The sequence below is a fragment of the Neopsephotus bourkii genome, unplaced genomic scaffold (genome assembly GCF_033783945.1).
Source record: "Neopsephotus bourkii isolate Nb327-2 ecotype Australia unplaced genomic scaffold, CSIRO-AGI_Nbou_v1 NB_198, whole genome shotgun sequence".
Lineage (NCBI taxonomy): Eukaryota > Metazoa > Chordata > Aves > Psittaciformes > Psittacidae > Neopsephotus > Neopsephotus bourkii.
The window spans coordinates 144564-161141 of record NW_026900711.1 but is presented as its reverse complement, the minus strand read 5'-3'; the positions used below and the strand labels follow the sequence as shown (position 1 = coordinate 161141).

At 56.0% G+C, this 16578-nt stretch overlaps 2 protein-coding genes and 1 long non-coding RNA gene across 3 annotated transcripts; 2 read left to right on the top strand and 1 right to left on the bottom strand.

The window, feature by feature from the left end:
• Window positions 1-214: 214 nt before the first annotated feature.
• LOC133207406 (leucine-rich repeat-containing protein 14-like) lies at window positions 215-4576 on the top strand. Its single transcript, XM_061344265.1, has 3 exons — window positions 215-597; window positions 2110-2724; window positions 3976-4576. The coding sequence occupies exons 1-3, from the start codon at window positions 215-217 to the stop codon at window positions 4574-4576; spliced, it is 1599 nt and encodes a 532-aa protein (XP_061200249.1).
• Window positions 4577-6079: 1503 nt separating this feature from the next.
• On the bottom strand, window positions 6080-9707 carry LOC133207405 (UPF0598 protein C8orf82 homolog). Its single transcript, XM_061344264.1, has 3 exons — window positions 9556-9707; window positions 7750-7798; window positions 6080-6581 (listed from the first exon to the last, which is right to left on the bottom strand). Exons 1-3 carry the CDS (start codon window positions 9679-9681, stop codon window positions 6112-6114), a joined length of 645 nt encoding a protein of 214 aa, XP_061200248.1. The 5' UTR covers window positions 9682-9707; the 3' UTR covers window positions 6080-6111.
• Window positions 9708-14071: 4364 nt separating this feature from the next.
• On the top strand, window positions 14072-16297 carry LOC133207404 (uncharacterized). Its single transcript, XR_009724036.1, has 3 exons — window positions 14072-14101; window positions 15214-15244; window positions 16212-16297. It is a non-coding gene; the product is annotated as an uncharacterized LOC133207404 (long non-coding RNA).
• Window positions 16298-16578: the final 281 nt, after the last annotated feature.

Below are 16578 nucleotides of genomic sequence, written 5' to 3'. Positions count from 1 at the left end.
CCTGGTTTAGTGGTGCCCCATTGACGATAGGCCTGGTTTAGTGTTGCCCCACTGCTGACAGGTCTCCATTAGGGATGCATCAGGCCGCCCCATTGATGTGTGTGTGGTTTCACATTACATCTCCCACCACAGCCTTCCTTTTGCCTCTTTCCCCAGGTCCCCCCTGTCTCTGTGTGTGTGGGGGCACCCCCTGTGGGTCCAGCCCCACAGCACCATGCACAGCCTCGTCCTCCTGTGCGCCCGCCGCCTGCTCGGCCACCGGCCCGACGCCCGCCGCGCTCTGCCCTTCCTTCCCTCCGAGCTCTACCCCGTCCTGTTCCACGCGGCCTTCCTGGACGGCCGCGCGCTCGCCCTGCAGGACCTGGTCACCTCCTGGCCCTTCCCCGTGCTCAGCTTCCGGTGCCTGCTGGGCCGCTGCAGGCACCCCCGGCACCGCGCCCACCGCGCGCCCCCCGACAAGCTCTGCGTCCAGGCCGTGCTCGCCGCCGTGGTGGCCACCGTACGGAGGGCGCTGGAGGAGGCACAGCAAGGGCCCAGGTATGGGGGTGCCCTGGGGCTCTGGTTCCATGGGGTGGTGGTGGTGGTCAATGGTGGACTGTGAGCGTGATGGGAGGCATGGAATGGTTTGGGTTGGAAGGGATCTTGAAGAGCGTCCAGTTCCATGGGAGCACCTTGTGTTAGAGCAGGGTGCTCCAAGACCTGGCCAATTGGGTCCGGTGATCCTTCATTCAACCCCTTCCAGTATCCCACCACCCTCATGGGGATTAACTTTATCCCAAGGTCCCATCCAGCTCTTCCCTCTTCCAGCTGGAGCCTTTCCTCCTCATCCCATCCCTCCATCCCTTCTCCAAAGCCCCATTGCTCCAAGCCCCGTCCAACCTGGCCTGGATCAGTTCCAGTGATCCAGTGCTTCTCCATTCAACCCCTTCCAGTGTCCCAGCACCCTCATGGAGGAGAACTTCATCCCAAGGTCCCATCCAACTCTTCCTCCTTCCAGCTGGAGCCATTCCTCCTCATCCCATCCCTCCATCCCTTCTCCAAAGCCCCATTGCTCCAAGCCCTGTCTAACCTGGCCTGGATCAGAGCTTTTCCATTCAACCCCTTCCAGTATCTCAGCACCCTCATGGGGATGAACGTTACCCCAAGGTCCCATTCAACTCTTCCCTCTTCCGATTGGAGCCATTCCTCCTCATCCCATCCCTCATCCCTTCTCCAAAGCCCCATTGCTCCAAGCCCCATCCAACCTGGCCTGGATCAGTTCCAGTGATCCAGCGCTTCTCTATTCAACCCTTTCCAGTGTCCCACCACCCTCAGGGAGAAGAACTTCATCCCAAGGTCCCATCCAACTCTTTCCTCTTCCAGTTGGAGCTGTTCCTCCTCATCTCTTGTCCAAAGCCCCATTGCTCCAAGCCCGTACAACCTAGCCTGGATCAGTTCCAGTGATCCAGTGCTTCTCTATTCAACCCTTTCCAGTGTCCCACCACCCTCATGGAGAAGAACTTCATCCCAAGGTCCCATCCAGCTCTTCCCTCTTCCAGTTGGAGCCATTCCTCCTCATCCCATCCCTCCATCCCTTGTCCAAAGCCCCATTGCTCCAAGCCCCATCCAGCCTGGCCTGGATCAGTTCCAGTGATCCAGCGCTTCTCCATTCAACCCCTTCCAGTATCCGAGCACCCTCATGGGGATGAACTTCATCCCAAGGTCCCATTCAACTCTTCCCTCTTCCAGTTGGAGCTGTTCCTCCTCATCCCTTGTCCAAAGCCCCATTGCTCCAAGCCCTGTCTAACCTGGCCTGGATCAGAGCCTCTCCATTCAACCTCTTCCAGTGTCCCAGCACCCTCATGGGGATGAACGTCATCCCAAGGTCCCATCCAACTCTTCCCTCTTCCAGCTGGAGCCATTCCTCCTCATCCCATCCCTCATCCAAAGCCCCAATCCAGGTTTCCTGGAGCCCCTTTAGGCACTGGACCTGCTCCAAAGTCTCCGTGGAGCCTTGACCGCTTCCAGGGATGGAGCATCCACCCCTTTGGGCCTCACCACCCCCTTCAGGGCCGGGAGCTCTCCCCATTCCCTCCTTTCCAACCCCATTCCCTGTCTCCCCATCTCCAGACAGTGCCACCTGCGGGTGTTGGACATGACCGGGCTCCAGGACCACGACAGCCCCAGCGACCGCGGGCCGGAAGGGCTGAGCCTGTGGTCCGGCACAGTGGCATTGGCCAAAGCTTGCCTCGAGGTGGCCAAACACCAAAGGGAAGTGCAGAAACGCCATCCCTCGGGAAGCTCCTCCCCACCCCATCCCATGGGCGTGGAGATCCGCGCCGACCTCTTCGTCAACAGCACGTCCTGCGGCGTGCTCCGGGATGCTCTGCTGGCCGGGGGCACCGCGCTGCGGCTCCGCTGCCGGGATCTCCACACCGAGGAGCTGTCGGCGAGCGGGATCGTGGCGCTGTTGGAATGCCTGGATGCCGGCGGCGTGCGCCGCGTGGAGCTGCGCTTCAACAACCTGGGGCTGGCCGGGCTCTGCACCGTGGTGCCGCGGCTCAGCCGGTTCCAGGATCTGCTCAGCCTCAAGCTGCCCTACAGCAACGTGGACGTGCGGCACCACGCGGCCGGAGCCGATGCCGGGTTCCGGCGCCTTTCCACGCACCTCGGGAAGCTCCGGGCGCTCCGGGAGCTCAATTTGGGATCGTCGAGGTTGTCCGGGAAGCTCAGGCAGCTGCTGCGGTGCGGTTCCAAGGGGGAGATGGGGTCCGGAGGGATGCGGGGAGGGGGGAGAGGGTGTGGGTATCAGGGGGTTCAGTGGGGTGTGGAGGTGGGATGGGTGGTCCCGTAAATGGAATGGGATGGATGGGTGATGGATGGGATGGATGATGGATAGGGTGGATGATGGATGGATGGATGGAGCATGGATGGATGATGGATGGATAGGTGGATGGCTGATGGATAGACAGATGATGGATGGATGGATGGATGGATGATGGATGGATAGAGCATGACAGGATGGAGGATGGATGGATAGATGGATGGATGATAGACAGATGATGGATGGATGGATGGATGATGGATGGATGGGTGGGATTGATGGATGATGGATAGGTGAATAGCTGATGGATAGACAAATGATGGATTGATGGGTGGGAGTGAAGGGTGATGGATGGATAGATGGATGGCTGATGGATAGATGGATAATGGATGGATAGATGGATGGATGATGGATAGATGGATGGATGATGGATAGATGGATGATGGATGGATGGATGGATGATGGATGGATAGGGCATGACTGGATGGAGGATGGATGATGGATAGACAGATGATGGGTAGACGGATGATGGATGGATGGATGGGTGGGATTGATGGATGATGGATAGGTGAATAGCTGATGGATAGACGGATGATGGATGGATGGGTGGGATTGAAGGGTGATGGATGGATAGATGGCTGATGGATAGATGGATAATGGATGGATGGATGATGGATACATGGATGATGGATAGACGGATAGACAGATGATGGATAGACGAATGATGGATGGATGGGTGGATGGGATTGATGGGTGATGGATAGATGGCTGGATGGATGACGGATGATGGATGGATGGGACTGATGGGTGATGGATGGATAGATGGGTTGGTGATGGATAGACGGATGATGGATGGATGGATTGATGGATGGTGGATGGATGGATGATGGATGGATGGATGATGGATGGATAGAGCATGACTGAATGGAGGATGGATGGATAGATGGGTGGGATGGCTGGCTGATGGACAGATGGATGGAGGTTCGGATGGGATGGTTGGATGGATGGATGGATGGGATGGATGGAGCAGCCCTGAGAAGAAGGACTTGTGGGTGCTGCATGAGGAGAAGCCCCCCACAATGTGTTTTGCTTTGGGAACCATCCCCACTCCACTGATCGACAATCCCGGTGCCTTTGGTGTCCTCATGGCTCCTTCTCCCTCTCCCCACCAGGAACCTGGAAGCTCCTCTGGAAAGCCTGGAACTGGCCTTCTGCTACCTCCTTCCCGGCGACCTCACCTTCCTCTCCCAAAGCATCCATGCTCCAGCCCTGAAGAAGCTGGACTTGAGCGGCCACCCCTTCACCGAGAGCCTTCTCCAACCTCTCTGCTCCCTCTTGGAGAACTCCTCCTCCCTCCTGCACCTGGACCTCATGGAATGCCAACTCACCGACTCCCGCTTGGAAGCCCTTCTCCCCTCTCTGTGCCGTTGCTCCCTCCTCCGATGCTTGGGCCTCTTTGGCAACCCCTTGTCCACAACGGGCCTCAAGACCTTGCTCCAGCGAACCTCCGTCCTGCAGGACCTCTGCCTCGTGGTCTACCCATACCCCGTGGACTGCTACAGATGGGACACACCACAGCCACCAGTAGCATCCATTGGGATGCCCGAGGATGCTCTGGATGAGGAGCGCTTCACCGCTGTCAGCGCCGAGCTCTGCCGCATGCTGGCGAGCGCCGGCAGGGACAACGCCACGTGGACCGCCAACCTCTGCCGCCACGGCACCCTCGACTACTTCACCTTGGCAGAGCTTCAGCCCACCCCGCAGCGCTGGTGACACCGCGGTGGCCTCGCTGATGGCACAACCAGACCGTGGTTCAAGGCCAAAATTGGGGCTGCTGCTGGTTTTTGGAGCTTTTGGCATCTACCACAGGTTCCTCCTTGGTTTTCTGGGGGTGTTTGGCATGTTCTCCAGGTTATCTCCTTGTTTGGGAGCTTGGTTGGCATCTCAAGAGGGTTTTCTCCTTGTTTTGGAGCTCTTTTGGCACCTTCTGCTTGAGGTTTCCTCTCGTTTTGGTGCCTCTTTGGCACTTTTCGCCCTGTTTTCTCCTTGTTTTGGTGGTTTTGGGCATCTGTCTGAGGTTCCTCCTTGGTTTTTGGGGGGTGTTTGGCACCTTCTCCAGGTTATCTCCTTGTTTGGGAGCTTGGTTGGCATCTCAACAGGGTTTTCTCCTTGTTTTGGAGCTCTTTTGGCACCTTCTGCTTTAGGTTGTTCTCATTTTGGTGCCTTTTTGGCACTTTTCACCTGTTTTCTCCTTGTTTTGGTGGTTTTTGGCATCTCCCTTCGTTTTGGTGCCACTTTGGCACCTTCTCCATGAGGTTTTCTCCTCATTTTGGTGCCACTTTGCCATCTCCCTGCAGTTTCTCCTTGGTTTGGTGCCACTTTGGCACCTTCTCCCTAAGGTTTTCTCTATGTTTTGGAGCCTTTTTGCCATCTACCTCAGGTTGCTCCTTGTTTTGGTGGTTTTTGGCATTTACCTGAATTTTCTTCTCAGTTTGGTGCCACTTTGGCACCTTCTCCCTGAGGTTTCCCCCTTGTTTTGGTGTTTTTTTGGCATCTCCCTGGGGTTTTCTCCATGTTCTGGTGCTTCTTTGGCACCTCCTCCTGAGCTTTTCTCCTCGTTTTGGTGCCACTTTGCCATCTCCCTGTGGTTTCTCCTTGTTGGGTGCTGCTTTAGCACCTTTTCCCTGAGGTTTTCCCCTTGTTTTGGAGCTTTTTGGGCATCTCCCTGAGGTTTTTCCCTCGTTTTGGTGCCTCTTTGGCACCTTCTCTAAGTTTTCTCCTCGTTTTGCAGCTTTTTGGGCATCTCCATGAGGTTTTCCCCTCGTTTTGGTGCCTCTTTGGCACCCTTTCTAAGTTTTCCCCTCGTTTTGGTGCCTCTTTGGCACCTTTTCCAGGTTTTCTCATCGTTTTGGAGCTTTTTGGGCATCTCCATGAGGGTTCCCCCCTTGTTTTGGTGCCTTTTTGGCACCTTTTCTCCTTGGTTTGGAGCTCTTTAGCCACTTGCTCCCCACTCCTCCCACCACCGCCACCACCACAGCTCTGGTGCTGCCATTCCCCGTTATCCAGGTTCATTAACACAAGGAATTCCTGAATAAATCCCACTGCTTTGGAAGGGCTCACGGCAAAGAACCCGCCACCGCGGCGCCTTTTATTATCCCTCTCCCCCATAACCCCCCCTTTCCAGGTCCCCATTCCCAACATCCCGAATTCCCATTAGGAATCAGCTCCGTGCTCCTGGTTTAAGCTTCTTTAGTGGTGGTGGTTGGGGTTTGGGCTCTGATGGGAACACTGGGAATCACGGCTCAACTCTATTGAGTGGAGATGGGAATATCCAATGATTCCTTGGCGCTTCCCGCACGGAGCAACGGCAGCAGCTCCCCGGTGAGCCGGTAACTGCGGCCTTCCCATAGGAAGTGCGTTGGGGGCTGCTCCTGCCCATGCTCATATTGGAAGCAGGAGCTCCATTCCCAAGCCAGCGCCGAGCGCACCAGCCCCACGCCACCGGATTTCGGGGGCGCCGGATGATAGAGCCGCCCGTTTTCCGGGAATACCGTCAGCTTCTCCGGTTGGAACGGCACCGCCAAGCGCTCGCCACCGCCGCAGTAGGACAGGAGCCGGGAATCTCCCGGTAGGAGGTGGGTAAAGACAATGGGGAGATCCTCACAGCGGAGGAAATTCCGCTCCCGGCCGCAGCGGGATAGGAACGGGAATTCCGCCTCGTAGCGCCCGCTCCGGTTGTGCTCCAGGTGCTTGAAGAAGAAGCTCAGGAACGCCACATCTGCCGGGATTGGGATACAGGGATGAGAGTGATGGGGAGGGGGTGTTAAATGCGGCTCTTCCAGGTTGGGATGTTGATGGGAGAAGGGATGGAAGCGCCAATGGGAAGTGATGGGGATGGAGGGAGGGAAGGGGTATGCAAATAGGGATGGCTGATCCCACCCCCCACCTGCTCCCATGGGATGGGATCCCAATTGAAGGATGAGATCCTGATAAAGGATGGATGGGATCCTGGTTATTGGAGCTCAAGGATGAGATCCCAACTGATGGTAGCAGCCGGATTTTAAGGATCAGCTCCCAGTTAAGGATGAGATTCCCATTAAGGCTGGGATCGCAGTTAAGGGTGAGATCCGGGTTTAGGGTGAGATCCCAATTAAGGATCAGATCCTGATTAAGGCTGGAATCCTGGTTAAGGATCCGGTCTCTAGGATTGCGTCCCCGTTAAGGATGAGATCCCAATTTAACAATTGGATTTCAAGGATCAGATCCCACTTTGAGGTTAGATCCCAAATAAGGATGGGTTCCTTATTAAAGGTAGGCTCCCAAGTAAGGATGGAATCGTAAGGATTGGATCCTGATTCGGGATTGGATCCCAAGGATTGGATCCCAATTGAATACTCCCAGTATGGATGAGATCCCAGTTAAGGACTGCATCCCAGTTAAGGATTGGATCTTCATTAAGGATCAGATCTCATGGATAAGATCCCGATTCAGGATCGGATCCCAAGGATTGGATCCCAATTGAATACTCCCAATATGGATGAGATCCCAATCGAGGATTGCATCCCAGTTAAGGATCAGATCCTTACTAAGGATCCATCCCAGTTAAGGGTTGGATCTTCATTAAGGATCAGGGCTCACGGATGAGATCCTGATTGAGGATCAGATCCCAGTCAAGTATTGGATCCTGATTCAGGATCGGATCCCAAGGATTGGATCCCAATTGAATACTCCCAATACGGATGAGATCCCAATTGAGGATTGGATCCCAGTTAAGGGTTGGATCTTCATCAAGGATCAGATCTCACGGATGAGATCCTGATTGGTGATCAGATCCCAGTCAAGTATTGGATCCCGATTCGGGATTGGATCCCAACCAAGGCTGCGATCCCAGTTAAGGATCAATCCCAGGGAAGGGCTCCTTTTGGGGTGGTTTTGGGCCCCGGTACCTTTGAAGCAGGTGATGAAATTCTTCACTTTGGTGTCATCCAGGAAAAGCTGTTGGAAAAGCAGGAAAAAGCCCCCAAATCCCAAAGTGTCCCCAGCAGCCTGCCCAGGATCCCACTGGGATCGGCCTTGGATCCACATGGATCCTGGTTGGGATCCATCCAAGATCTGCCTGGGATCCCGCTGGCATCCCTCTGGGATCTCTCCAGGAGCCACCCTATCCCCAGCGTCCCAAGGCTGTTACTGTCCCTTTGGGATCCATTTAGGGCCCGTTTGGGATCCAACCGGGATCCGGTGTGGATCTGGTGTTGTTTCTCCCCCCTCCCAAGAACACCCCCCCATGTTCCCGGTGTTCTGATGCCCCCCTGTTCCTGGTGTTCCCGGTTTTCCCTCTGTTCCCAGTGTTCCTGGTGCTGCCCCTGTTCCTGTTCCCTCTGTTCCCGGTGCCCACCTATTCCCAGTCTTCCCTCTGTTCCTGGTGCTCGCCCTGTTCCTGTTGTTCCCGGTGTCCTGGTATCCCCCCTGTTCCCAGTGCCCCCCTGTTCTCCCTATTCCTGGTGTTCCCAATGTCCCGGTGTCCCTCTTGCTCCCGTTGTCCCCCCTGTTCCTGTTCCCATAATTCCCGTTGTCCTCCCTGTTCCTGGTGCTCATTTTGTTCCCGTTCTTCCCCCGTTCCTGGTGTTCTCTCTGTTCCTGGTGCCCCCCTATTCCTGGTGTTCCCGTTATCCCTGCTGTGTATTCCCGTTGTTACCATTATCCCCCCTGTGTATTCCTGTTATCCCCATTATCCCCGCTGTATCCCCGTTATCCCCATTATTCCTGTTATTCCCACTGTGTATCCCCGTTATCCCCGCCCTATGTACGTGTCCCCCCCAGTACCTGTCCCTGGTGATCCACCCAATAGAAGTTCTCTGCGGGTGTGCGATCCCTGTTATCCCCGTTGTGTTCCCGTTATCCCCATTACCACCGTTATCCCTGCTGTGTGTTCCCGTTATCCCTGCTCTGTGTTCCTGTTATCCCCGCTGTGTTCCCGTTATCCCCCTTATCCCTGCTGTGTGTTCCCATTATCCCTGCTGTGTTCCCGTTATCCCCCTTATCCCTGTTGTGTTCCTGTTATCCCCCTTATCCCTGTTATCCCTGCTGTGTTCCCGTTATCCCCCTTATCCCTGTTATCCCTGCTGTGTGTTCCTGTTATCCCCGTTATCCCTGCTGTGTGTTCCTGTTATCCCCGTTGTGTTCCTTTTATCCCTGTTATCCCCATTATCCCCACTGTGTGTTCCCATTATCCCCGTTATCCCCGCTGTGTTCCCGTTATCCGTGCTGTGTATCCCCGTTATCCCTGCTATCCCTGCTGTGTATCCCCGTTATCCCCGCTGTATCCCCGCTGTGTTCCTGTTATCCCCGCTGTATGTATGTAAATGTGTGTGTGTTTCCCCCCCCCCCCCCCCCCGTTACCTTCCCGGTTATCCACCCAAAAAACTCTCGTGTTCCCGATCCCCGTTATCCCCGCTGTGTTCCCGTTATCCCCGCTGTGTTCCCGTTATCCCCGCTGTATGTATGTATACATGTATATGTATATCCCCGTGTGTCCCCCGGTACCTGTCCCTGGCGATCCACCCAATAGAAGTACTCTCGGGTGCATGGTCCCTGTTACTCCCGTTATCCCCGCTGTGTTCCCGTTATCCCCGCTGTGTTCCCGTTATCCCCGCTGTGTTCCCGTTATCCCTGCTGTGTTCCCGTTATCCCCGCTGTATGTATGTATATATGTATGTATGTATGTATGTATGTGTGTGTGTGTCCCCCGGTACCTGTCCCTGGTGATCCACCCAATAGAAGTACTCTCGGGTGCGCGGCTCCGGGCTCTGCCCCTGCCGGTACCCGGGCACCGCCGCCACCGGGCCCGGCCGGAGCCGCAGCGCCGGGAGCAGCCGCATCCCGGAACCGGAACCCAACCGGAACCGGAACCGGAAATGGAGCGAGCCCGAGCCTCGAGAATGACCTCGGGCCTGGAGCCGGGCCCGGCCGCTGATCCGGAAGTGGCACCGGAAGTGGACGGGACCGGTACGAGCGTTGCACGGCTCCGGGTGGAACCATTGCCCCGGGGGGACCGATAGAGACCCCATAAAGAGCCCATAGAGCCCTATAGAGACCCCATAGAGAGCCCATAGAGAGCCCATAGAGACCCCATAGAGACCCCATAGAGACCCTATAGAGACCCTATAGAGACCCATAGAGACCCCATAGAGACCCTATAGAGACCCCATAGAGACCCCATAGAGACCCCATAGAGAGCCCATAGAGACCCCATAGAGAGCCCATAGAGACCCATAGAGAGCCCATAGAGAGCCCATAGAGACCTCATAGAGACCTATAGAGACCCCATAGAGACCCCATAGAGACCCCAGAGACCCCATAGAGACCCCATAGAAACCCATAGAGACCCCAGAGACCCCATAGAGACCCCATAGAGACCCCATAGAGAGCCCATAGAGACCCCATAGAGACCCCATAGAGACCCCATAGAGACCCCATAGAGACCCTTTAGGCACAACCATCCACCCCTATAGGCACCCATACACCCTATAGACACCCATGTGCCCTACAGACACCCATGGACATGTATAGACACCCAGGCAGCCCTATAGACACCCATGTAACCCTATAGACACCCATGTACACCTATAGGCACCCAAGTACCCCTTATGGACACCCACGTATCCTTACATACACCCATACCCCATATAAAGTCCCGTGCATCCCTACAGACACCCATCCTCCCTATAGGCATCCATGAACCCCTATAGACACCCACACCCCTTAGGCACCCTTATAGGCAAACATACCCCCTATAGACACCCATGTAACCCTATAGACCCCTATAGACATCTGTCCCCCTTACAGACACCCACCTGCTCCTACAGACACCCATATATCCCTATAGACACCCATATATCCCTATAGACACCCACAGCCTTTATAGGCACCTGAATCGACACCCACTCAGTCCTACAGACACTCACCTGGTCCTATAGCCACCATATACCTTTTTATATATATATATATATATATATATATATATATATATATATATATACACCCATACCCTATATGGACTCCCATGCACCCTATAGATATCCCTAGAGACACCCATGTACCCCCTATATACGCCCATATGCCCTATGGATGCCCACCCACCTTACAGACACCCACCTGCTCCTATAGACACCAGTGTAGCCCTATAGACTCCCATACTCCCTATAGACACCCCTATAGACACCCATAGCCCCATAAGACCCCCATGTACACCTATAGGCCCCATACCCCCTATAGACCCCCATGTACCCCTATAGGCCCTATGCCCCCTATAGGCCCCCCCTATAGTCCCCCTACCCCCTATAGACCCCCATGTACCCCTATAGGCCCCATACCCCCTATAGACCCCCATGTACCCCTATAGGCCCTATGCCCCCTATAGACCCCCCCATAGACCCCGTTATAGACTCCGTACCCCTTATAGACCCCCATGTACCCCCTATAGGCCCTATACCTCCTATAGACACCCCCTACCTCCTATAGTCCCCCATGTACCCCTATAGACCCCATACCCCCTGTAGACCCCCATGTACCCCTATAGACCCCATACCCCTATAGACCCCCATGTATCCCCATAGACCCCATACCCCCATAGAGCCCCATACACCCCTATAGACCCCATACCCCCTATAGACCCCATACCCCTATAGACTCCCCCTATAGACCCCCATGTACCCCTATAGACCCCCATGTACCCCTATAGACCCCATACATAGACCCCCCTATAGACCCCCATGTACCCCTATAGACCCCCATGTACCCCTATAGCCCCCCCCATAGCCCCCCATGCACCCCTCCCCCAGTGAAAGCTCCCGCAGCCGCCTCCAGCCGAAGCTTTATTCACATCCGGGTACAGAGACAGGACCCGGTGGGGGGGGGAGGGGAGGGGCCCCCCCCGACCCCTCCCCCACCCCCCTCCCCCACAAGCCCATTGTGGGGGGAGGGGCTCGTGTCCCCCGTGCTTGGCTTTATTAAGGATCGATGATTAATGAGTGATTTGTACATCAGCTTCTGCCGTTTAATAAGAACAAGAAGTCCTCGTAATAAATAATGGTAAGAAACCCTAAAAAACCACCAACGAAAACGGGGCGAAAAGAGGGGAAAACGGGCAAAAAGCCACCGAAAAAAAAAAAAAACAACAAAAAAACCCCAACCAAACAAAAAAAATAAAAAGGCCCCAACGGAAGGAGAAATTCATTAATTTAATTAATTAATGGGGGTGGGTGGGTGGGGGGGAGGGGAAGGAACCAACCCCCCCCCCCCCCCAGGTGCCTGGCAGTGAGTGGAGCTGGGAGGTAGCGTGGGGTAAAGGCCCCCCCCCCACTATGGGGCACCCCCCAAGTCATCCATGGGGCACCCCCATCTATGGGGCACAACCCCCCCCCAATAGGACCAGTGTCTGGCTTCAAAGTGAAGGGGGTGAGGAATGGGTCTTAATAGGGCTCTAGATGCTGATGGGTGCCCCCTTGGCACCCACTGGGTGCTGATTGAAGCCACTGGGTGCTGCTCAAGCTCATTGGGTGCTCCCCAACCCATTGGGTGCTGCTCAAACTCATTGGGTGCTGCTCAAACCCATTGGGTGCTCCTCAACTCACTGGGTGCCCCTCAAACCCACTGGGTGCTCTTCAACTCACTGGGTGCTCCTCAAATTCATTGGGTGCTGGTCAAACCCATTGGGTGCTCCTCAACTCATTGGGTGCTCCTCAACTCACTGGGTGCTCTTCAAACCCATTGGGTGCTCCTCAACTCATTGGGTGCTCTTCAAACCCATTGGGTGCTCCTCAACTCATTGGGTGCTCCTCAACTCATTGGGTGCTCCTCAACTCATTGGGTGCTCTTCAACTCATTGGGTGCTCCTCAACTCATTGGGTGCTCCTCAACTCATTGGGTGCTCTTCAAACCCATTGGGTGCTCCTCAAATTCATTGGGTGCTCCTCAGACCCATTGGCTGCTCCTCACTCATTGGGTGCTCCTCAACTCATTGGGTGCTCCTCAACTCATTGGGTGCTCCTCACTCATTGGGTGCTCCTCAACTCATTGGGTGCTCCTCAACTCATTGGGTGCTCCTCAACTCATTGGGTGCTCTTCAAACCCATTGGGTGCTCCTCACACCCATTGGATGCTTCTGAACTCACTGGGTGCTCCTCACCCTCCACTGGGTGGCAATCACCATCCATTTGATGCTCCTTAAACCCACTGGGTGCTCCTCAGACCCACTGGGTGCTCCTCAGACCCATTGGGTGCTCCTCAGACCCACTGGGTGCTCCTCAGACCCATTGGGTGCTCCTCAGACCCATTGGGTGCTCCTCAGACCCACTGGGTGCTCCTCAGACCCATTGGGTGCTCCTCAGACCCACTGGGTGCTCCTCAGACCCATTGGGTGCTCCTCAGACCCATTGGGTGCTCCTCAGACCCACTGGGTGCTCCTCAGACCCATTGGGTGCTCCTCAGACCCACTGGGTGCTCCTCAGACCCATTGGGTGCAACTACCACCACCTACTGGGTGCCCCCCATGGTTCTGCTTCGCCCTGGGTGGAGCTGAAGGCACTTGGGGGGCAGCCATGGGGAAGGAATGGGAAGGGGGTGGTGGATGAGGGTGCTGGGGGGGGTGCTGGAGATGATGGGTGCCAAGGTAGGTCCAGAAGGAGCAGGAGGAGATGATGGGTGCCAAGGTGGGTCCAGAAGGAGCAGGAGGAGATGATGGGTGCCAAGGTGGGTCCAGAGGATCAGGAGGAGATGATGGGTGCCAAAGTGGGTTCACAAGGAGCAGGAGGAGATGATGGGTGCCAAGGTGGGTCCAGAAGGAGCAGGAGATGATGGGTGCCAAGGGGTCCAGGCAGGAGGAGATGATGGTGCAAGGGGTCCAGAAGGAGCAGGAGGAGATGATGGGTGCCAAGATGGGTCCAGAAGGAGCAGGAGGAGATGATGGGTGCCAAGGTGGGTCCAGAAGGAGCAGGAGGAGATGATGGGTGCCAAAGGGGGTCCAGAAGGAGCAGGAGGAGATGATGGGTGCCAAGGTGGGTCCAGAAGGAGCAGGAGGAGATGATGGGTGCCAAGGTGGGTCCAGAAGGATCAGGAGGAGATGATGGGTGCCAAGATGGGTCCAGAAGGAGCAGGAGGAGATGATGGGTGCCAAGGTGGGTCCAGAAGGAGCAGGAGGAGATGATGGGTGCCAAGATGGGTCCAGAAGGAGCAGGAGGAGATGATGGGTGCCAAAGGGGGTCCAGAAGGAGCAGGAGGAGATGATGGGTGCCAAGATGGGTCCAGAAGGAGCAGGAGGAGATGATGGGTGCCAAGGTGGGTCCAGAAGGAGCAGGAGGAGATGATGGGTGCCAAGGTGGGTCCAGAAGGAGCAGGAGGAGATGATGGGTGCCAAGGTGGGTCCAGAAGGAGCAGGAGGAGATGATGGGTGCCAAGGTGGGTCCAGAAGGAGCAGAATGAGATGATGGGCACCAAGATGTGTCTACTGGGAGTAGGAAGACATGGCAGGTACCAAGATGGGTCCAGTAGGGCCAAGCGGAGATGATGGGCACCAAGGTGGTTTATGTAGGACCATGAGATGATGGGCACCAAGGTGGATCCAGTAGGGCCAAGCAGATGATGGGCACCAAGATGGTTTATGCAGGACCAGGAGGAGATGATGGTCACCAAGGTGGGTCCAGCAGGGCCGAGCAGAGATGATGGGCAGGAAGATGGTTTATGCAGGACCAGGAGGAGATGATGGGCTCCAAGATACGTCCAGGAGGACACAACATGCCAAGATGGGTCCAGTAGGGTAAAGTAGAGATGATGGGCTCCAAGGTGGGTCCAACAGGAGATGATGGGTGTCAAAATGTGTTTATCAGGGCCAAGCACATGATGGGTGCCAAGATGAGTTGGCCAGAAGTAGGAGAAGATGGGCACCAAGATGGGTCCAGTAGGGCCAAGCCGAGATGATGGGCACCACAGTGAGTTGGGGAGGACCAGGAGGAGGTGATGGGCACCAAAATAGGTCCAGGAGAAGCAGGGTGAGATGATGGGTGCCAAGATGGTTTATGCAGGATCAGGAGGAGATGATGGGCTCCAAGACAGGTCCAGGAGGACACAACATGCCAAGATGGGTCCAGTAGGGTAGAGATACTGGGCACCAAGATGGGTTCAGCAGGGCCAAGCTGATGATGGGCACCAAGGCGGTTTATGCAGGACCAGGAGGAGATGATGGGCTCCAAGGTGGGTCCAGGAGAAGCAGTAGATGATGGCTGCTAAGATCTCCTCAGCAGGAGGGGATAAAAGGGACCAAGATGGGTCCAGCAGGGTCAAGCAGAGATGATGGGCACCGAGATGGGTCCAGCAGGAGCATGGGGAGATGATGGGCACCAAGATGGGTCCGGCAGGACCAAGAGGAGGTGATGGGCACCAAGATGGGTCCAGCAGGGCCAAGCAGAGATGATGGGCACCAAGATGGGTCCAGCAGGGTCAAGCAGAGATGATGGGCACCAAGATGGGTCCAGCAGGGCCAAGCAGAGATGATGGGCACCAAGATGGGTCAGGCAAGACCAGGAGGAGGTGATGGGCTCCAAGAAGGGCCCAGCAGGACTTGACAAATGCCAAGATGTGTTCAGTAGGGTAGAGATGGGCACCAGGGAAGGTCCATCAGGAGCAGAAGGAGATGATGGATGCCAAGACAGGTCCAGGAGAACCAGAAGATGATGGGCACCAAGATGGGTCCAGGAGGGGATGGTGGGTACCAAGATGGCTTGGGCATGACCAAGTGGAGGTGATGGGCACCCAGATGGCTCCAGGAGAACCAGGACGTGGTGGGTGCCAAGAAGGATCCAGCAGGACCAGAAAGATGTGACAGATGCTGAGATGTGTCCAGCAGGAGCATGGGGAGATGATGGGCTCCAAGATGGGTCCAGCAGGGCCAAGCAGAGATGATGGGCACCAAGATGGGTCCAGCAGGGCCAAACAGAGATGATGGGCACCGAGATGGGTCCAGCAGGGCCAAGCAGAGATGATGGGCACCAAGATGGGTCCAGCAGGGCCAAGCAGAGATGATGGGCACCAAGATGGGTCCGGCAGGGCCAAGCAGAGATGATGGGCACCAAGATGGGTCCAGCAGGGCCAAGCAGAGATGATGGGCACCAAGATGGGTCCAGCAGGGCCAAGCAGAGATGATGGGCACCAAGATGGGTCCAGCAGGGCCAAGCAGAGATGATGGGCACCAAGATGGGTCCAGCAGAGATGATGGGCACCACAATGAGTTGGGCAGGACCAGGAGGAGATGATGGGCACCAAAACAGGTCCAGGAGAAGCAGGGTGAGATGATGGGCACCAAGATGGGTCCAGCAGGAGCAGGAGGTGATGATGGCCACCAAGACGGGTCCAGGAGAAGCAGGGTGAGATGATGGGGGTCAGGATGGGTCTTTCAAGGCCAGGAGCAGATGATGGGTCCTGGGATGGGTCCAGCAGACACAGGAGGTGCTCAAACAGGTCCTTTGGGTGCCAACACGCAGTGAGATGGGTGCGGTGTGGGGATGGTCACCATGATGTGTGCAGGCAGTGACCTACCCACCAGCTCCTCCAGCACCCAAAGGTGGGCACCCGGCCTCAATGGGCCACCCAAAGGGACCCCAGCACCCAAAGGGACCCCCCAGCGCCACCCTTGGGTGCACCCAGCTCTGGTTGTGCCAGTGGTCTCCTTCCCTATGGGCTGGGCCTCTCCTGGTCCCTCTGGTCCCCTGGTGCCACCTTCTCCA

Excerpts from the sequence above, each read along its gene's own strand:
- LOC133207406 (XM_061344265.1), top strand. The coding sequence starts at position 215 with ATGCACAGCCTCGTCCTCCTGTGCGCCCGCCGCCTGCTCGGCCACCGG. Across the intron at positions 598-2,109 it reads GTGGTGGTCAATGGTGGACT|ACAGTGCCACCTGCGGGTGT; the intron begins GTGAGCGTGATG and ends CCCCATCTCCAG. Across the intron at positions 2,725-3,975 it reads AAGCTCAGGCAGCTGCTGCG|GAACCTGGAAGCTCCTCTGG; the intron begins GTGCGGTTCCAA and ends TCTCCCCACCAG.
- LOC133207405 (XM_061344264.1), bottom strand. The coding sequence starts at position 9,681 with ATGCGGCTGCTCCCGGCGCTGCGGCTCCGGCCGGGCCCGGTGGCGGCG. Across the intron at positions 7,799-9,555 it reads GGGTGGATCACCAGGGACAG|CTTTTCCTGGATGACACCAA; the intron begins GTACCGGGGGAC and ends CTTTTCCAACAG. Across the intron at positions 6,582-7,749 it reads TTTCATCACCTGCTTCAAAG|ATGTGGCGTTCCTGAGCTTC; the intron begins GTACCGGGGCCC and ends CAATCCCGGCAG.